Raw genomic sequence first — 22179 nt, 5'->3', positions numbered from 1 at the left:
CTTATGCATATAATATAGATGGCCAGTTTATGGTGAAGGGAGAACACATTAATACGGGTATAGCTGTAAAACTAGCATTTTTCTAGTTAATAATAAAGAATGTAATAAAAGCTCTTTCTGTATAATTTAATGCTTAAAATGCTTCTAACTTTTAAAATAATTTCAGATATATAAGTTATAGTTAATATTGTTGCAGTGTGATAGAAATTAATTGTACCACAGAGGATGGATCTTACATCACACTGTTTTCTTTTTTAAAAACAATCCCATTTAAAGTATGCTGTGATTTATAAAACATTTCTTCTTGAAATGTTCCTTTATAAAACAAAAAAGATAATTTGTTAGATTGAATCCAACAATGTTAAATAAATAAAAAAAAATTTTAGGCTTTAATTCAGTCTGTAAAAGCAAGGAAATTGGGTTTGGGGATTAATTGGAACTATTCATCCCTTTAAGATCAGTGCCTTCAGGTGGCAGGGTCATAAAATCACAACCAAGAAGATGATTATTTGCTGGCCACAGAGTTATAATACAACCCTTTCTTGGAATCCAAATAGGACTGGAGACTATTACAGTATTTACTCAAATATAAGACAAGGTCCTCCCCCTCCCCCCTACTTTCAATCAGCATGGGGGAAAAAAGCTCATTAAATACACTGTCTGTCATTAAACTGCTGTCAAAAGCAATGTGCTCAGTAATGAAAATCAAGTATGAAATTGATTTAAAAGCAGCCAATACTAAGCATGACTAAAACACAGCCCATATTGGACAATTTTTTTTATATGCTAATAGAAACCTACCAGACAGATAGGTTAGTGCAACCCATCTAAACAGGATACATGGTAGTGCCTATTCTGTGTAGTCCCTCCTAGTGCCAACTTTTTAAAAGTTGTGGTGAGCCACTACACTGAGTACATTTCAACTTCCTCTTCACTCCCACAGCTGATCTGTGCCTTTCTTTTCCATTTCCAGTCATTCCTGTTTCTTCACCAATCTTAAACATTTGGCAAAAATCACCAAATGTGGCCCCAAACAGTTCATCCAGGATCCCTCTGTTACCCCCTCTCAGCCTGTCATATGGTTAGTGTGGCTCTGTCCTTCATGAGGTGGAGTTGAACCAGGTTTCCCTGCACCTCATCTGCATATAATTTTTTAGAAGATCTCAGGACTTGTGGCAAGAACACCTGGTTCCAGTCATGAGTGAGAGCTGATGTTCACCTGGATCCAGTTAAATAGTGGAGAGAAGTGGTACCCCCCTTCTCCCCCACACCCAGCCTCCCTCTTACCCACTGACTCCTCAGTATACAGCTTCACTGACTGGCTTTCTTGCATGCAGAACCAGCCTCTGGCTTCTTTTCTATTCATTCTATCCAGGAAGAGCACACACCAACTGCAGAGATATCCTCAGCCTGACAAAGGGTTTTTAAACCCAAAAGCTTGCTAAAAATGTTTCCAACTATTTAAGTTGGTCTAATAAAAGATATCAGATTCACCCAAAGAACCTTGTCTGCCTATGTCCTTAGACCAATATGGCTACAACCTACACCCCTGAATCCTTACATGCATGTACTGAGCAGTGTTGAGCTATGGAGTCACCATGGCTTTAGATACTGTTAATTCTAGTGGGACGTAGCCCAATAAAGTATGTGGTAAATCATTAGATTTTTGGTTTTGGCCTAATATCATGCATAGTTTGTACTCTGTATAAATAGGTACAAAAGTGTTGCTTAAACATTTACGGAGTACCTGTGCTAAAACTTGCAGGTCTTTTAAAAAAGGTAAAGTGTATCAGTTCCAGATGAGCTAAATTAATACAGGCATGTTTATTTATAAGTTTTCAAATTTTTCCCTCATTTCCAGGTGCTCAGGGAGAGCCAGATCTGACAGTAAGGGGTGGGGGAAGAAGTTGCTTGGGGCAAGGGGGCTAACTAACCTCTCGGATTTAGTTTCCTTGAATTTACCCTCTGTTAGTTTATGCCCATTGGTCCTCATCCTCCCTTGAGGTGCACTCCTGAGTAGTTGCTCTCCTAGTTCTTGATGCTCCCCCTGAGGTACTACTAGTAGGCAGCTATCGAGTCACCTCTCAACCTTCTATTCCTCTGGCTGAACAGGCCCAGTTCCCAGAATCTTTTATCATAGGGCTTACCCTCCAAGCCCTTAATCAAATGGGTGGCCCTTCTTTGGACCCTCTCAAGTTTATCCACGTCTTTCTTGAAGTGCAGGACCAAGAACTGGGCATAGCTCTCCAGCTGAGGCCTCACCAGTGCTGAATAGAAAGGGATGCATGCCAGAGTTTTATTGGCCCTTTTTGTAGCCTTGTTACACTGTTGGGTCATATTCACCTTCCAGTTGATTCGTGACCCCCAGGTCTTGTTCAGATGATGTCAGCCAGTAGGCCACCACCCATTGTATAATTTATACATTTTCCATGTAAGATCTATCTAATTAATGGGATTGTCTTCTACTCAGGGCCTTATATTTGAGTAAATACTGTAAATCAGGCTAATCCATTGCTCTTGTACTGAATTTACCTCATGTAAAAAGTGGTGCCAGAATTTGGCCCTAACACTTGTATGTAAAATGGGTTAGGATGTAATATTGGCCTTGATTCTGAATTTCCATCCTGTTATGGCGTTGGTTAGGTCTTACCTAATTTTCTACAGGAAAACATCTCCATTTGTATTTTGATTTTAAAAACTGTTTATTGTATGAAGAACTCTAATTAGAGTTTGATGACATTACAACTTCAGTGACAAAGTATATGAGCAAAGCAAAATGTAAGGGGGCCCAAACACTTATTACCCTTTGAATGAACTAGATTTACTTACCACTTAAAAAGGTATATTTTGGGGCTCAAATACATTGACTTTCTAAGAATAAACAGACACTCTGTTGTAATGTGAGATGCTTGCAAAAAGAGATGGAACTAACTGCTGATTTTCAGTGATGTGAAATGGCATATAGGAATTGCAGACAAATGGTTTATTTCTTGCTCAACAGTTGTTTTTCACATTATATATAAAACCTAAACTCTAATTAGAGTTAAAGATAAATTAATTACACCAAAAAGTTAGCCACAGTGGTATAGACTTTTTTTGGAAAAAAAATAACTTTTCTTTTTTATATATATATATATATATATATATATATATATATATATATATATGTTTTCATGAAACTGAGTTAAGCTCAGCATTCTGAAAAGTGATACCAGACTCCCAAAGAAGCAAAGTGTATACATTTTTAAAGCATGTTAAAAGTCCCATTAATTTCAGTGAATAGAAAAGGTTGACTATCAGGCTTACTAAAGAAAATGAATTGTAAGCAAAGGTGCTGTATACAGCAGTACCCATATTAATTGGCTCTGCCCATTTTTGCTGGCAGATTGACTATAACATGTATTTTGAAAAGATTTTTTTAAATAATTTTTTATTATAAAATAAATAGAAAGTCAAATACTTCCTATTCTTATTTATAAGTATTAAAAGTATGTTTATGTGTTGAAGGAAATGGAAGAAAATAAGAAATATGTTTTTGGGTTTTTTTAAAGAAATCTGACGTCAGCAATCAAGGACAATATTATACCTTATTTACCACTATAAAACACCTTATTGGGTAAATCATAAAAAATACAACTTTGGTCAAATAAATGAGTTGTCTCCATTGCTTTTAAATATGAGCCCTTATAAACTCTGTATTCTGAACCGATATTCAACATTAAGTCATCATATCCTGTTGTGAAAGGTTAATATGGTAAAACATTAGATGACTCAGTTTTTTCATGTTCAGTGGTAAACAGATAAAATACATTTAAGGTATTAGAATTTCTATTAATTTTGAATGAACATAAAATAAATCTATACATTTTAGGGGTCCTTTAACTTAAATGAACATACGGTACAAAGTTTTGCTATGAAGGGTGCTTTTTGAGCTTTCAAATTATTGTAGCAACTACTATTTCACTCTTTCTTCATGGGTAATTTAAAAATATTATGACAATAATCCATTTTAAATTACTTCAGGTAGCTAGAACTTAATAAATAATGCAAACATTTCAAAGATCCTGCCAGAATTTGGGTAATGGGGGAGGTGGGGGAATGTGAGGACTATGGTATGTAAAATATCTAACTACTTATTGTTGGTCTCTTAATTAGAAGTGAAATTCAATACACTATCTGTGGTTGCATTAAGAGTTTGTTTTGGAAAGTACTGCTGTTTGTTTAAAATAAAGTACTGGTGCAGAGATCCACAATGTTGTGCTATAAGGCCTCCATAAATGTCCGAACCACACCCACCACTCTCTGGGGAAGCAGCTGTGAGCCTTTATTTTATCCATGCACATATATACATCTACACACATATGTATATAGGTTTATTTAATACATGTATGTATATGTAATATATGTATATAGGTTTATTTAATACATACATACCCATACATACATTTTCTGAGACGTAATCTTTGTTTCTAAGTACCCAACTATCCAAGTCTTTCTCTTTGGTACGGGTGATGAAATGTCTTGCTTATGGAGATCTATTGTTCCCTTGGATACCTTTTACAGTAGTTGTATATATACTATTGTAGAAGTTCTGGGTGTGATTTTCAGCATAGATTTATGCATCCATGTACAGTCTGGCCTTAGATGGACTGTACAAAGGCGTAGGAATCTGTGTTAGTATACCTATTGATGAGCCAGGCCTAAGGTAGTTTCATCTTTCTAGGGTAAACCTCTGTTTTTAAAGGGCTTTTTAAATCACTATTAATGATGTATTTTGCTGAAACCTTCTTATGTATGGTCCTAGCCAAGGAAAATCTGTGGGGTTGGGGAGAAGGGCATCTGAAATCTGATGAAGATTTAATGTTTTAAAGGATACCCTAAGCTCTGTGTTCTGATTTGCTTGTATTCTGAAGGGTGACCAAAACTGGAAGACTGCTAGAGTTTCAGTGCACCTGCTCTCCAGCTGTTCTTGGATGCACATTACGTTCTTTCAACTTGAAGTAAATTTTTATGTACGTGTGCAAACAAAATAATATTGTAAACACCATTTACTTAAGTTAGCATCTTTACAGTCCTAACAATAAGTGATATGGAAGTTCATAGATAAGGTGACATGCTGTATGCTTTTTAAGGTTTAGTTCTTCTGGCAACAGATCCTTTTCCTTTTATTTATTTTAAGGGAGAACCAGAAAGCTTTTACAGGATAGTAAGTTCAGAATGAGCCATAATTCTGGGGTCAATGAAGACTGTGAGAGTTCTGCCATAAAATTATATGGGGCAGAAGTTTGATCCCCTAATTCCAGATAACTTTTCCCCTCAAAAAGAAATCTTCTTTGTGGAAATGAGGTTTGAAGTGTGTTTTAATGCTTCCTGTGGTTATCCCATCTCTGGAGAACAGCAAGTTAGCTGACAGAGACCTGGCCTTCTGAACCATGATTCATTGTCACAGCTAAAAAGAAGAATATATGAAACACAGGTAAAAACATCTCGACTTGTGGATATTTCTTATATCCTCTAAAATTCTCTCAATACTAGTTTTGGGGAATGGGGACAGAAATATAGAAATAGGCTTAATATGTTAAAAAACGGCAAATTGTGGGTGGTAACGTTCATGTTATATGTTTTGATATTTAATTGATATTCACACACACACACACACACACACACACACACACACACACACACACACACACACACACACACACACACACACACACACACACACACACTTTCATGTAGCCATTCACACTCTCCCTTCCTGATAGTTGACCATGTAGCAGGCTGCAGATTTCTTATTTGAAGAGGCATCTGAGAGATGGGACTTACAAGTTACTATACCTCATCCCTCTGTTTTATAACAGGGATTTACTTTAGTTTTGAGTCAAAAAAGATCAAATAGTATGAGGTTTTATTGCATTCTGTGTCATCTCACACCATCCCGTGGCTCACAGCTGCTTCCAAAAATGAGGGAGCTTTCAGTAATTTCTTGAAGCTTTGAGTACCCTTTTGAAGGGAGGCCTCATGCCCCAACAGCCTAAATCAATGCATGTCATATCCTTTAGGTAAGTGCTCTGCTCTTTGGACCAAAATCCATTGTGTTCAGCCAGCTGTATTTTTTTTCTATACATATCTGAATTGAATGTTAAATGTATATTTTGTATGTGCAGGGGTTTTTTTTAAAGAATCTTTCGCATTTTCATTGTTTCGTGTTTATGCTTTTTGCTGCTGTAGCCTGCTATGTTTGCATGTAGTGGTGATGCTATATTGCTAGCAAAAGGGTTTCACCTTCAAGAAATATCTGTTTCCCTCAGCACAACTGGGTAGTGTTCCTCTGAATCAAAAGATATTTGACTAGTTCTGCCTCAAGCTATACCAGAGCCTCTTGTTCTCTGGTTCCATAAATTATTCCTTCTTTGAACTACTGTTTATTAAAGAGAAACAAAACCAGAAGAAAATGTACCCTAATTTAGGAGAGAGCAGGGAGTAGGGGTGTGTGTGTTTTTAATTAGAGCAGCTCTGGGAACTACTGTAATTAAAGTGCCTGGAGCACCTCGTGTATAAGCATCTCTGCACTGAAAAATAGCAATGTGGGCACTTTAACTAAAGCATGTTGAATGAGCTTTAGTTAAAGTGCCGTTGCCACCACCATTTTTCTGTGCAGGAATGCTGATACATGAGATGCTGGAGTCTGCTGGAGCGTGGCGATTACCATGCTCCAGCAGAGTCAATTAATCGAGCCTGCTCCGACATGCTAAGCAGCCTTGCTGCTCATATATAGGTGCCCTTGGAGATAAAAACAGAGACTCCTCTTTGATGAGCAGCCCAATTTTTCTGTTTTCTTCTTTTTCTCTTCAGCACACCTGAATAGACCACAGTGGGCTTTGGTGATGCATTAGAGCAGTGGTTCTCAACCAGAGGTCCAATCAGCACACTGCTGTAGCCCATGTGACATCCTGTTAAAAAAAAAAAAGTAAAGAAATTTGACAGTGTAGAAATGAGAGGTATTACAGAATACTGATTTGTATTGCATTACTGTCAGATAACAGATGCAAAACATTTTAAAATGGATACACAGGAAGTAAGTTGTGTGAGTGTGGCCCACGTAACACATTGAGAGCTGCAAGTGTGGCCCACTACGGTGGATGGGTTGAGAACCACTGGAATAAAGTTATGTAGGCCAGGGAACAGGGATGTTTTAATTGCTGGGAAAAATAGGTATGATTTCCATAGTAACATAAGCGTGCATAGCTTCTATAAGCCAACTACATGGTTTGTGGGTGGAGACTTCAAAAGTTAATGGCAGTACTTTTGTTACCCTGAAGGACAGGATTTTTACCAGAGGTCTGTTAACTGGAAGAGCATGAAAACTTGATATTAAAATCCATACTAAGTGATAAGCAATTTATTTTAAAAAAACACTTGCATGCTCTTTCAACATGATCAAAAAAAATCAATAAAACACCTCATAAAAGGCATGATTTTTCAGAGATGCTCAAGGACTCAACTACAGAAATTATGTAAGTGCAGTATAGCATGCATAATACTTCCCATCAAAGTTTTCTTTATAAATGGTCTCCCTGTTTCCACTTCAGATATAGTGAAACTCTGGCATGGAGATAGCAAATAACATGAATGGTTTAAATCAGTAAAAATAGAGGTAGAACCCAAAGGATTGAATTCTGTGCCCTTTGTGGGTCTAAGGCCCCTGACATATGTTGCACTTTAGATGTGATTAACAGGTTAATCACATCTTATGTAGTGACTTGGCCACATGTTCAGTCGGTTAAGGGCATGATAAAATGAGGAATAAGCAAGAAATTCATTACACAAAATATGTGTAATAACTTTGTGCCTGGTTCCTATCGTTCCTTTAATTGAACTTGTGGTCAATGCTCAGCCTTTGGAGCACATGAGAGGCTTTCAGGACTCCCATGTGCCCCAGAGGTTGGGATTGCCCTTCAGCTGGGAATGCAAGGAGCCAAGCTTGCTACTTGCTGGTGCAGGAGGAGCCTGGGATTAGGCTGTCTTTGTACGGGCAGTATGGTCCAGTGAGATCTGATGTGTGATGACATAGTCGTACTTCCTGCCATGCATGTCTGGTGTGGCAGGAAGCATGATTGTTGGAATTCCACATCAAATCCTATCATGGTGTTACTTTAATATTTGTCAGGGGCCTAAATGGCAGTTTTCTAACCTCATCAGTGGCAGTTATAGCACTTATTTGCAGGTAACAATTCTACTTTTCTTTGCAATGTGGCAATGTAAACATGTCATATAGCCTGAGCATGCACTGGCTGGGCAATTATGTGGCTACACAAGTGCTGATTCTGCATGTATACTTACATGTAAGTCACGAAAATGTAGCCAGCCACAAACGCATGACTAATGGGTTTTAGACTTCAGAGGAGCAGGAGGACTCACCCATGTTTTAGCCCAATAGCTGAGTAGTTAGAGCACTCGTTAGGAAGCCAGGGACACCAGTTCTTGACTCCTTGCACCAAGAGAGAATGTGAACCTGTATCTCTGACTTTTTCCAACACCATTCTCTAAAAGCCATGCCACAGATTAGGGAATATTCAGATGCCTCTCTTTTGAAGTAGGCCCCTTGGAAACCAAGAAAGGGAGGATAAGAACAAGCTGGAGAGTGTGAGAGATAGTTGTGGTCCTAGAAGGGAGTGGGCCCTGGGTTCCAACCTAAGCTTTTGTATCCCCTAGGGCAGAAAATACTCCATCACTATTTTCAGCTTATCCATTGACTATTAAATGCAAGAATCAGTAGCTCAGCTTCTAAAGGGGTGTTTGAGAAGCGTCTAGTTAATGCCTAGTCTGTGGTGTTGTGGATGGAGCATTTATGCAGGAAAGTCTGAGAAATATAGGTTCAAATCCTGTTTGGGTGAGGGAGGCCTAGAATCTAAACCGTGGGCTTCCAGCTTCTTGGGCAAGTGCCATAACTGCTTTAGCAACAGGGGACGGCTCCCCCTTTTTCCACCCTCCTTTTTTTTCTGGGACTTTTGTCCATGTAGCCATGAACGTGCCCATCCATTGAGTAGGCCTACTGCATGTATTTGCATACTCATACATCCGCCGAGTATGGGCAGGGCTAAAAATGGTCAGGTAGACATCTGAAAACTGGCGGTATCCAGGATCATTCTATCAGCTGTGATTTTCCTGTGAAATCAACCCAGAAAAAAAAGTGTATCATTCATATAATACACTATTTTAGAATCTCCTGATACTTACTGCAGTACTTAGACAATTCATTGTCTTGTGTGTTTGAGAGTTAGTGATTGTCTGCAGTGCGAGATTATGACATGCTGAGGCCCTAAACAATATCTGGTTTGAGAGGCCCCATACGATGAAAATAATCCATGAAATCCACAAAAATGGATTTTCATGAAATTTTAAGATGAATTGTTATTTTGCACAAATTTGTGAACTCAATATGTATAATAACTGTGGAGCCAATATATGTATATTTTTGTCATATTAGAGTGAAAACATCCAGTGTTTTTTTTTTCCTTATTTAGAGGCTCCTCATATTGTGAGGTCTATGCTGTAGCTTAAGTATCTTAAGCCTAAATCTGGCACTGACTGTCTGTGGTGATAGTGGGACCTCTCCAACCATCTGTGGTTGATGGTGGGGCGTCTCCACCAGTGAACAGTGAGGGGTAGGCCCACTGGGAAGTGCCTGCAAAATCAACCTTTGTTTCCATGAGCAAGGTGCTAAAATGGCTTTGTCTCACCATGAGTTAAGGTCCCTACTTAAGTAGCTTATGTAAATATAAAGACGCATGCAAAAAAGACTGTGATTTATTTGGTTTTCAAAAAGGCCACCAGAAAAGTATGAGGCCAAATTTTGCTCTGTTTCCCCCAGTATAGATCCTAATGTTGCAATAGCGACTTGGGGACAACAGAATTTGATGCAGAATTTTGCCTTGCCACATTTAGAGGCAGTGCTAAACATATTTCTGTTCCTACCCAGTTGTACCTATGGAGAAAAAGATGAAACAGACTTTTCTTTTTGAGTTGGTTCTTGTGGTTGCTTTTTAAAGTGTGGCTTACTTAAGGGTAATTTTAAAACAGGGATGCTAAAGCTGGTTCTTTCTTTATGTATTTTTCTTGTCATAATTTGTTATTTGACATAATTCATATCTGGTCAGGCCACAAATATGAGGACTTCCTTTAAAATGTGGCTGTTTCTTTTTTTATGAAAATTTAATGATGTCTTGTCACTGGATTTCATTCTGTAGAAGTTGCCAATATTTTAAAATGTAATTTAGGTTATAACCACCATTTAAAGAAGGAATTTTAAATGAAATCTCTTATACATGCCAACTAGAAGTATTGGCATTGTTTAGAAGTACTACACTTAATTCTGTTGTAATAACAATCTTCCTCACCTGTGGATAGTTGCTAATTTTTACAGTACATATACTTTTTGAAAAGCACACAAGAAAAATATTGACTTCATGTAGCATTTTGGACCCCCATCAGTCATGAAATGTTGTTATAAGCACCCTATTGTACAGTTTTCACACTATATACTTGCATCCAGTTTTATTATACATTATGACTATTTTGATGTCAGAAGCACCATTCTAAAGAAAAAGTCAAGGATGCCAACATAGCATTTTTTTCTTGCCCAAGTCAGTGTGCTAATACATCACTAAAATACATCTTGGAACATCTTTAAATGGGGTGCTAGTCTGAAAAATGACTGTACAAATAGCAGTCAAAATTATGTTTTCAGTATATATAAATGATCTCGTGGTGGTGGTGGTGGTTGTTTTGGTTTCATAACTTAATATTTTGCAAAGTACTCAAAACTACATTCTTTTGTTGCCCCTGCATCACAAACAACAGTTTTAGCAACTCTAATTATTCCCAGTTAATGAGAACCTTAAAAAATAGGTTCTTTCATTTTGTATGTTGCATTGTTGAGCCTTCCATAGAACAGTGCTTCACTTTTTTTTTTTTTAAAGGGATCAAAGTTGAAGCTCTTACATAGTATGACATCAGAAGCTGGAACTTTAGGAAAACTTCAGTAAAATCACTGAGATTTGGCAGTACTGCAAGAATGCAGAATTCTGGATTCTAACCTACAGAATTGAAAACGATGCATGTTTGAGGGTAGAACACAGCAGGAGTAAAACTGCAGTAAATGATAATGTTAATTAGCAAAGCTAATTTGAATTGCAGATTGAAGTATGAAGCTTTTAGTGTTGACATTTTTCACAGTGGGATGCAGGTAATATTTATCTTGTTTGTTTTTTAAGAAAAGTATCTATCCTTTTCAAATGATACTTTTCCAGTCAAGGTACTGCTTTTTTTCTGTTTAGAGATAAAAAGATGCATATTTTTGTGCCTCCTCCCAGTCCCTGAGTAGGCCAGCCCTTTTTAACTAGTCTGTGGGCCCAACAGTAACTATCTAGAAGTGAATCCAGGCTTCTCTCATGGCAGTTTAAAGTTACTTGCAATAGATTGTTTTCTAGGAAATAAGATTTAAAGGTAATTTCTCTGTAGTTTGCATAGCTCCTTGCTGTGATCAAGCAATTCTTTACCTACAGCTATGAGTTGCTCTTACAAAAAGCTTAATCCTATAGATTAAACAGTTCCAAGGGATTTTTTTTACATCACAGTTAAATGAATTCCAGATGCAAGTGAAGTTAGATGGATAGAGACAAAAGGTATCAAATAAAAAAAATGTGGCTTAAACAGACTAAACAAAACCCCCAAGCCCTTTAGACCTCCTTTTACTACCTGTTTTTAAAGATACTAATGTATAACTTTAAAATATGGGGGAGAGAAGGAATGAAAGAATACTGATAACACTTCCTCTGATAGGATTTTCCTCTCATCCTTATGTATTTAGATAAGTGGGTTCCTTTTCTTTAGCATGATACAGGCTAGGTAATATTCCTAGCCTGCAAGTTAGCATATTTGCCCTCAGGTTTTATATACCCTTAACACAGTGTTTAATTAAAAACATTTAAAAAAACAGAACTGTTTCCTAGCAAATCAGCCATTCCACACAGTTGTATAGAACATGAGGAGCTATCTCAAAGTAATATCCCACATGCTTTATGAACCTGAAGTGAAGCTCCAGTACTCTTGACCAGTAAACACTACAGTTTTGAGGCTTACTTAAATATGGACATTATAGAATTACTAGCAGATTAGGAAAGGTCATGATTAAATGCATTGGTATTCACTGAATAGTTTTTGTGGTATTTAGCAAATACTTTATGAATACCAATGAACTTTAGATACAAGTTTCTGTGAAAAGGCTTATTTAGATTCAGAGTCTTCCTTTCCTAACTCATTGTTCTTCATTTCTGGAATATCTGAAAGTAGCTGATGCTGTGAAGGAAAGTATTTTGAGAAATTTTAGACAAAATACAGATCCTGGAAATGACACACATTTTTTGTCTTTAGACAACTTATTTTAGTTGGTTCCATCTGCTTGGGTTGTTTCTGACTGATTTCTAGCTTTTCCGGCTGTCTTTAAGGCAAAGAGAAAACAGGATCCATCTAAGACGGTTGTCTGGACATCATAATTCTACCTCCATTTGGTGTCTGATCCTATTAAGAAAATGGATATTAGTTTGGTGGTACAAAGGGCCAGCACCTGCTATTAATTGTATCCACCTTGGCAGAATATTGCTGTAGAGGAAGCCAGCATTGGAATATTTTTAGTTCTTTATTTAGGACCATGTGCCCAGGATCTGACACTTCTTATGAGAGGGCTTCACAGAACAGGTACTAGATCATAAAATCTATAGAATAAAGATCTTGAACTATGTTTTAAAGGCAAAGAGCAGTAGAAAATCCAGAATGCTTTGCTGGAATACCAAGACCCCCAACTGCAAATTGCAGTTTCCCTTGTATATATTTTTGTCTTTTTCATTTTTTTCAAAGAAAGACTCTGAATTCCTGTATCCTTTGATAATGCAGTTTCCCCCTGAAAACATTAAGAGACAAATCACCAGTTGTTTGGGGTGCCTATATTGCTGAATACAAGCTTTCTTCCCTGCAGTCCCATTCCAAATAAAGCAGTTCCATAGCATTCTGCTTGCAATCTCCTTGTCGGTTTGCGAGAAAGGGAGCCCTTTTGGCCAGGAAACTGTTATCAGATTGTGTATTTGTTATATTTGATATCAGACTGGGAGATTAACTTTTTAATTTAAGTTCCAAATAACTGGTAACTTAAATAGCATGTACAGATCCTCTTTCCTGATATGAAATCCATTGTAGGCAATGGCTGTGTCAGAACATTCAATAATATCTAAACAGAAAATTCCCTCCTTTAACAAAATTCATTGATTTTTACTCTTCATTTGTTTTATTTTGTTTCAGTGACAGTGGGTATGTCTGCATGTTCTTTAATGCACCAGAGTTACAGCACATTAAGTTTAGTACGTGGATAACCAAGTACTAAATCAATGTGCGGTGACACGCTACTGCGCAGTAGCACTGGCGCAGGGGTTTTTAGTGACTCTGCGCAGTAGTCAAATACTACTGTGTAGTAGCATATTAGCACAGTTTTTGCCTAGCACTTGACTATAAAGTGCTGTTAGCATCTCATGTAGCCCACTCTGCTTTAAATTATACCCAAAAACAAAAAGATGAAGTGACCATCCTAAACCTTCCAAAACTTCCCTAGTTTTTAAGGTTGCGGTTTCTCTCTGCCATTTGTCTTGAATTTGAAAAACTGGTCCAAGATGAATGCCAGGCTGCATCTGTGGAGAGAGCATAACACAATGCCGCTACATGCCGTATGGCTGCAGCTATACTACTTCAGGCTTCAAAAGGTAGCCACAGGTTATTTCCTAAACTGGAAACAGCATAGCTGTATGAATGTGAGGCTGGATCTAGACTAGGCAGCTCTGCCTCAGAAGGACTGTACAGTGTCACGTGGACACAGTTATGTTGTTTCTGGCTTGGGCGGTAGCTGTCACTAACTGGAAACAGTAGTGATATAAATGGACCTTTAGTTCTGAAGGTCTGTGGAGTATCTGGGACTGTGTCCTGAAGTTTACCCCTGGATGACTGGCCATTTAGCCTAAAGAGCTTATGTTATAAAACTAAAAAAGTTAGGTTACATCTGTTTCAATTTAAGAATGTGCAGTTGTACTTTTGAATACTAACTTTCCCACTGTGTTTACTACAGAAAACTAAGGAAGAGAAACACATGAGGAAGGCTTCTATTTTTTTAATTTAAATCATTGTTGGATATAAAAATAGACTGTGCCAAATAGGGGTAGGTCCTGACAATTTCTCAGAGAAAAGGAGCATTGATAGTCAGCCTGAAAGGCCAGGGGAAGAAATCACGCATCTTTGAGTACATTCTGACACCAGACCCATGAGTACTCTTTCTATTTGACAGTTTTAACATCCTTTTTCATAAAACTAAACACAAACACTCTTGCTTTAAAATCATATTGCAAGTATTAATATCCCAAAAGCCCCATTGCAAATACTTATATTCCAAAATATTTCATACATAAATTAAATGGAATCCTTGTGGCATGGTATAAAACCAACTTAAAATTATATTAAACAGGATTACTAATACCTTGTATTATTAAAAAGAAATTTTTCACCATTTGTTTGCTCACTGAAATTCAGGCTGTGGTGCTGAGTGAATCTGTATTGTTTTAAGTGGCTTAAGGGCCTAAGAGGGGTTTAAGTGCCACTCAGATATCTTGGAGGCAAAGTAGGATGGGGTCCAATATGATTTTCTTTGCAAAAAGTTGTACAAACAACTTAATGTATTAGCGTGGAGAAACTGCATCACCCTGGCAATTTGATAACAGCACAATATGTTTCCTTAAACCATTGCTTTGGCCCCAAACTCTTTCAACCACAGGAGTTGAAAAGACTGGGGATGCTTTGGGCCCAGCCCTTCAAAACTAGGAGAATTCTTTTATATTTATGAAGCAATTTGCCACTGAACTACTAGGTGATCTTTGGAAAGTCATTTTTGTCATAGTTCTCCTATTTTACAGATCTTTATGATGGTGACTGCCTTCAAAAACTGCTTGAGATCTGTAAATGAAAAGTGCAATATGAGAGTTAGGCAGGGGTGGCCCGGGATGGAGTGTGGTTGGGAAGAGCTATAGCCACACCAAAATTCACCTTGGCCCCTCCGCCCCCCCCCTTCTAGTGCCGCCATTGCTGCCCACTAACCCCACGCAGCTGAGCCCACCCCGTTCCTGTCTGCAGAGGCGTGGTGCTCCTGGCTCAGCCCCCCCCACCAGGAAGAGGCTGGCAGCACCCCTGAAGCTAGGTAATATTATAGTTAGTTTTGTAGTAATTCTATCTGTGTGAAAAACCAAAAACAACATCTATTATTTGACATGTTTTAAAGTCCAGTGCTTACATTAAGCCAAAAATCCAGCTGGTATCTGGATGTGTGTAATGTGTGTCATTGACTGCATGGCCCTTATCTATTTGTGTCCTGTGGGACATCTGGAATTATACTGAATCTCAAGCTTTAAATTAAATAAGCTGTACCCAGTTTCAGGGTTAAAACTGAATGTTTTATACATGAATCAAAAATGCACTAAGGCAGTGCTGTTCTTCCTGAGTGTGCAGACAGCTTAGAACAAAAGCTGTGAATGCCTTACTGCCCTCTACTAATCTAATTCACTTAAATTGCTGGTGGTGATGCTTTAAACTTAAGAAGTAACTATTTTATTGCTGATTATTAGTATGGCAGATAGGACAGTAAATGATTGCCCCCAGGCAAAAAAAGAACAAATTTGAGATTTTCTTGAGCCACAAAGACAAGGAAAGGAAAGAACTTAAAGGGAGAAAAGAAGGATAAGAACGAGAAAGGTAGAAAACACATGGTCCTTAAGATGACCTGTGAACATGTGCTTGCTGTGTCTCAGCTTATCAATAAAAGATGAATATCAGTGAGGTGCAGAATAATTAATACATAGCTAAAAGTTTCTGTCAAATGGTTCAAACCTGGGTGCTTAAAATTAGCTGTCTGAAAATTGGCACCTAACAGTTGGGTTTCTTAATTTTAGACACCCAGACTTAAGAAAAATGTTTTTATTTACTATATAAAGACTCACCTTTATGCAAATTTCCCATTGACCTCAGGGGAGATTTTCTGGGGATCTGCAGTAGTGTGTCATTTATACACAGCCAACAGCCCAGATAGAATACAGGGCTTTGAGAACAGAGTCAACAGATACAATATGTGAAAGGACTGCTAAAGGATTTCATCCTCTAAATGAAATATAATAGGACCTCATAGGGTCTCTAAAGGAATAGCTATGCTAAGAAGAATATCACAGGCTAAGAAATTTTTAATATTGTTTAAAGTGATTTAAATTAGCCATAATTATTTCTTCTGCTACATATGAAGGATAACCATTCTTCACATCACATTAGATATTCCTCTAACATGACATTTTAAAAAATATTCTACTTTTGAAAATCCTAATTAACTCAGAAATAACTAAACTGGCTTAGTACCTGGTACGTAAATCTTGCTTACTTCAGACGAGCTTCTTGCATGCAGTGTTTTGCTCCTTTCAAGTGTGGTGCTTAAGTGCTAGCATGAGACCTAGCCAGGCTGTAAAACTCTTCCTCAGCAGCTTGCTTATGCTTCCAAAGTTAACCTTTCTGCAAGGGGTTCTGCTGCCTATTTAAAGAATTCCATTTTTCCAGTTATAAAAATAACATAATATTAAGCGAGTCTTCTTTTTACCAATTAGGTCAAAGTCCTAAAATTTTAAGACCTAAACCACATGGTTTAGAGCGAACTGATTCACAAACCATAGGTGACTTTACTACAAGAAGAAAGGGTATGTACTTTAGCATTGCATGTTGTATGGAGCTTTGTAAAAATGTTTTTCTATAGGTTAAGCTCTCATAAGGCATTATCATGACTACTGTTGTAAGTTGAGACCATGGACACATTTTCCTTGAAAACCATTTTTTTCCTATGCAAGGGGAAACATCCTTATATCCTAAATAGTGTATTTAAAGCAGTACCAGAAATTACTGTATTTACCTGAAACTAGGATGACTTTAAATGTAAGATGACCCCCAATAATTAGATTCTATGCATGAAAAATTTATAAATTTGTTATAATTTTCCATGTTTAGAACCTAATTATTGCAGGATCAATCTTAAATTTTCCGCCCACCTGACACCACTGCAGGGTGGCAAGCAATGGTAAGAGGAAGGTGGTAGGGGGGCAAGTGGCTGGGAAGTCAAAGTCAAAGTGGCTTGATTTATGCCCCTTGCCCCCCGGCCACTTGCCACCCTGCCACCATGCCCCCTGCTGCTTCCCCTTCCTGCTGCCTAACCCCTGGCGCCTGCACCTCCCAGCTCCTGGCTTACCCCCTTCCAATCCTTGCAGCACTTCCCACCACTCTGGCTCTGGCCTGAGGCACGGAGCACATGCTGGTTCTGGCCCCGGCCCTGAGTGGAGCTGGAGCTGTCACATGCCACTGCCATGGTTGCTTGGCCAGGCAGCGACCAGAACCACCATGTGCTTGATGCCCTGGGCCAGAGAAGGGCCAGAGCTGGATATATGACTGAGGGTAAGCAATGGCAGTGGGAAAGGGGCAGGTGGCAGGACAGAGGTGGTGGGGGACAAGTGACAGGGGGGTTGGAGACTCTTATTCTAGGCCAGAGCCTGAGCTGCAGCAGCCACCTACCTCCCACTTTGTACTGGAATCCAAGGTGAGGGAATGCTCCCCTGCCCCTTGGATTCAAGTAAATACAGTAATATACAAGCTTTGATCTCATATTTTGGATTTAGTTTTGTATCTGTTTCTTTAGGAGTAAGTCTATATGGCCTACCTATGTATCAATTTAAATAATTTATGGTTAAGAGCTAATGCTGATATTGCAGTTTAATGTTCTCTTGCCATTGACTAAACATTGAAATGCAGCCAAAGAAATTGATCCTGTATATTAGTACAGTGATTTGTTTTATATTTTAAAAATAATCATTACAGTTTTAGAGTTTGGCTGGCTTATGGTATGAGCTATCAGAGCTGGTCCCCTTCACAATCATATGGGGAATGAGAAATTTTAAATTGTCAAACATTTTATAACAGCACATTTGATCACCTTATAAGATGCACTTACAATTAATCTAAAAACCTCTGGAGCTTATGCAAAAGCTAGCTTCAGCTGGCATTGGATCCAGCCCATACTCATTTCTACTACAGAGTGGTACTTGGGCTATTGAGTGCAGTTGCCGTGATGTCTGTCCATTTATAAAGATGTTTTTTGCAAATATCTAGTTGGTCTAATAAAAGATACCACCTCTGCCACAAGTGCTGGTTCCTTGTCCCTTTATAAAGCACATGAGCTGTGCTGGTATCTTCTAATGCCACTCATCCATACCATGGCATGACTTGCATAAACTCCGTTTCTGTCACCCTAACTCCTGTGGAATAACACCCCATTCCTTGTGTAGTCCTGTGGAAATAAATGATTTGAGAACCTTTTAAAAAAATCAGTAAGACTACCTGATGACTAAGGCACTAGGACGTGCGAGTTAAGGTGGCAAAATCTGTTTCACCATAAATTACTCAAGTATACCAGTGCATCTTGTGTTTCAAGTTGGCCACTCCTACAGCATTTCAGTTTCACTGGAGAGTAGTTAAGTGTTTAATTCCAATGATGTGGTCCATAAAATTTAATTTAAATAAATAGTTGCACTGAAATATAAGACTGTTAAGATTAGTCATTTATCTTAAAAGACTACCTCTAAGTATTGACAAATATATCAAGTACAAGTTTTTCTCCCTTGCAAGAAAACTACCTTTTTTAATTGACTTTTTTGTCTTTCCCTTGTATGGTCATTTACTATGGATTTTACTGTGTATGAACTAGTTTTTATCTGTCTGAAATTTGTTTTCAGTAAACATTTTGATCTCTAGAAATTGATCAGCTTCATCAATTGTTTTGTAGTTTATACTAAATGTTATGTATTTTGTGGGGAGGAAAAGCATTAGATACTTTAGAATAATTACCTTCTCAAGTCTGAGTATACATATTTCCCTAAGAGTCTTAAAAGAGTGAAATTGAGTTTTTGAAATTGATACAAATGCTTGTTGTACAATGTTTGGGGGCCTTTTTCCCATTTTGAATTCAATTATGCTTAATTTAACTTGTCATTAAGAAGGTGTGGTCCTACCCTGAAAACTGTATTAACAGTTACAGCTTTTTAAGAATGCTTTCATCTGATACTACTGAGGCAAATATGTTCCTTCTTCTTTTCAGTTAAGCACTGAAGAGAGCCGGAACACCTCTGCCTTGCACCTCAAATTCTTTAACTAATTTCCAATTTCAGAGCTTGGTTCTGCCATCACTTTCACCTCCATGAGGGCACAACTGGGTCTGCAAAATATTTTCAGTACCAAAAGTCCATGAGAAAATATTTCAGACCTAGAGATGGCATACTGGCACTTTAAGAAAAGACAAACAACCAACCCCACCTTTTTACTTGTGAACTGAGCCCATACAATAAGTCGTAGCACAATATATGTAAAACATTCCTGTGTCGTATTCAAGTTCTCTTTTCAGAATAGAACTGCATATAAACGTGCTACTTCCAAATTCTTAAATTATAGTAGCTCCTGTAATTAGCAGGATCCTAATTATTTGGAAAACTTAAAAATATGGACAACATACAGTGGCTCAGAAATCTCTTTGAGAACCAAACAATTTTTAGTGATAAGTGTGGGTATTTTGGGTCTAATTGAGAAATCTTACTCACTGGCAAATTATAAAACATATTTACCTCTAGACAGCTTAATATTTCAAAAACTGATGAACTTGACTTTGTTTTGAAATATTCTGTACTTTAAAATTGTCTTTTTCTTATATAGTAAAACCAGCTCCACTAGAAATAAAACCTCTGCCTGAGTGGGAGGAATTACAAGCCCCTGTTAGATCTCCTATCACCAGAAGTTTTGCACGAGAGTAAGTCTCATAACTTTTCTTATTTTAGATTATTTGTTTTCTTTGAAGAGTGTGTTAATGAACATCTGTATGGTCTTTCCTTTTTCTTAGCTTCTGTAGCAGAGACTTTCCTTTTGAAGTATGTATGCATGTGTGCCCATAAACATGTCAGCTGTATGTGTGTTTGTTGTACAGTGAAGTGTTTTGAATATAAAGAACAGTGTATAACCGGAAAATGCAACTCTGGTAAACCTGATGTAAGAATTTAAACTCTAATATACTTATTTCTTTTTTGTTTACCAGGAGTTTTAAAATATTCAAGTTTTATTGTTTGTAAAATAATTCCTGGTAATTAGCTCCTCCAGGTTTCCTATGTCTCCCAGACCGGATTCAGTTCATAGCACAACTTCCAGCAGTGACTCGCACGACAGTGAAGAGAATTATGTTTCCATGAATCCCAATCAGTCCACTGAAGACCCAGTATGTAATATCTACATCTTAACTACTCTTCCGGTGCAGTCCTTGCTTTTAAAACATGCAAACAAAAATCCTTTTTGTCAACCAACAGCCCTTTCTTTTCTTCTTTTTTCTAGATACATACCTCAATGAAGTAGAATGTTTGTTTTATTTTAATAGGGTATTATTAAGCAATTTAAGGCTAGAATTGCTCATTTAGTAAAAGGCCAGGTTAGTATGCGTGGAACAAATCTGAAGACGTTTTGTTCAAAGTGTTTAAAATGTATTCTTTCCCAAGGACTTTCTTCTTTCTGTCATCTTTGCTTCTAAACTGTGTCAGGACAGTTGCACATTATCAGTAGGGAAAAAATTATGCTAGTATTCTTCAACTACATTTAAAGGCTTTTTAAAATGTAATTTTACAAGTTAACGTATTTCAAAGAAAAATGGAAAGAATGAGAATCATAGGAAATCTTTATTAATATTTCATGTTCAAATTTTCTATCTTATTTCTGATAGGGCTTTGTTTTTAAGAATTAGTTACAGTGTATAAAATTAGTTTAATTTATTTAGAGTGTTGACTCTATTAGCTCTTGGTATGTTACTTGTAATTATTCTTTGAAATGTATCTGAATAATGCATGAGTCTCACAAACAGAAACAATTTGCAGTAATATTTTACAATAACATCATAATAATAAAAAAATCCCAAGTTCTTAAACAAAAACCTAGTTCAGAATGGCCCTTCACTTTGGGAAAGTTCATAGCTGTAGCCATAAAATTTCAGCCTAGGCTTGTCTCTGTTTATCTGTTACAAGTTTTTACTGTTTAGAACCCTATTTAGTGGAGATTATAGTATAAAAAAAAAAAATTCCAAACATTTTTCATCTTCAAAGCACTATAAAATTATTAACTAATTCTAGCAGTCCCAGGAGGGAAATAGGGGTAAGTAAGAAGTAATATCCCATTTTACAGGTGGAAAATTGAGATACTGAGATTATGAATTGGCTACGGCAACAAGCAAATTATTAGCAGAATTAGAAATTGAGAATTAGTATTACTGGGTGCCTCTACACATGCGAGTAATGCAAACAATAAATTCCAGAGCAGTTCAAGTTGGAGTAAACTGCTTCTGGGCCCAGTGTCTACACATGCACCCAAGAGAGCAGCTATTGAGCTGGAGCAGAGTAGGTCCCTGGCTGATTGGGCTGACCATGCTCAACCTATGCCCCCAGTTAGTGTCTACAGGTGCATTCCAGTGCAGTGAATTACTCTGCCATAAAATAGTACTGTACCCAACAGTACTATCTTACAGGAGAGTTAATTAGTTTACTGCACCTTAATACCGATGCACATGTAGACGGTGACACTTTACTGTGGAGCTAACAATTCTACTCCGCAGTAAACTGTAGTTGTAGATGCACCCTCTGTGTTCTTAAGATGCCACTTAAGAAAATTAATTTTAATCCTTAAATGATTTGTTTTAATACCATATCTAGATGAACTAGCCATTCATTCATATTTTCTGCTTTCTTGCATTTTTAATTTTCCTTGAGTGTGGTACAAAAATGCATTTTGTTTTCATTTAACTAAATTTCAAGTTTTTGTTTTTAATAGACATTTCCTGCTTGTCTGATCATATGTATAGGTCCTTTTCTATATTCAGAGTAATATGTTTTCACTCTTTCCAGAAGTAGTAAAACTACAGCATTAATAATTTAAATATGAAATATACAAAAACAGAAACTTAAAAGAAAAACAATTTTCAAAGAACATCCT

The 22179-nt window shown here is 37.4% G+C and overlaps 1 protein-coding gene across 6 annotated transcripts in view; it reads left to right on the top strand.

The window, feature by feature from the left end:
* GAB1 (GRB2 associated binding protein 1) overlaps positions 1-22179 on the top strand; it is a 136631-nt gene that overhangs the window by 110176 nt on the left and 4276 nt on the right. For 4 of the 6 annotated variants that reach the window (XM_090036456.1, XM_090036455.1, XM_090036457.1 and 1 more), the window contains 3 exons: positions 16734-16823; positions 19873-19966; positions 20302-20425. In XM_090036456.1, coding sequence (XP_089892582.1) covers positions 16734-16823; positions 19873-19966; positions 20302-20425 — 308 coding nt within the window. The remainder of the gene's footprint in view (positions 1-16733; positions 16824-19872; positions 19967-20301; positions 20426-22179) is intronic. The other 2 variants (XM_090036458.1, XM_090036460.1) reach the window with 1 other exon arrangement.

Source organism: Crocodylus siamensis, chromosome 2 (assembly GCF_052110815.1).
Source record: "Crocodylus siamensis isolate JL-2025a chromosome 2, ASM5211081v1, whole genome shotgun sequence".
Taxonomy (NCBI): domain Eukaryota; kingdom Metazoa; phylum Chordata; order Crocodylia; family Crocodylidae; genus Crocodylus; species Crocodylus siamensis.
This window is presented reverse-complemented; position numbering and strand designations above follow the sequence as displayed.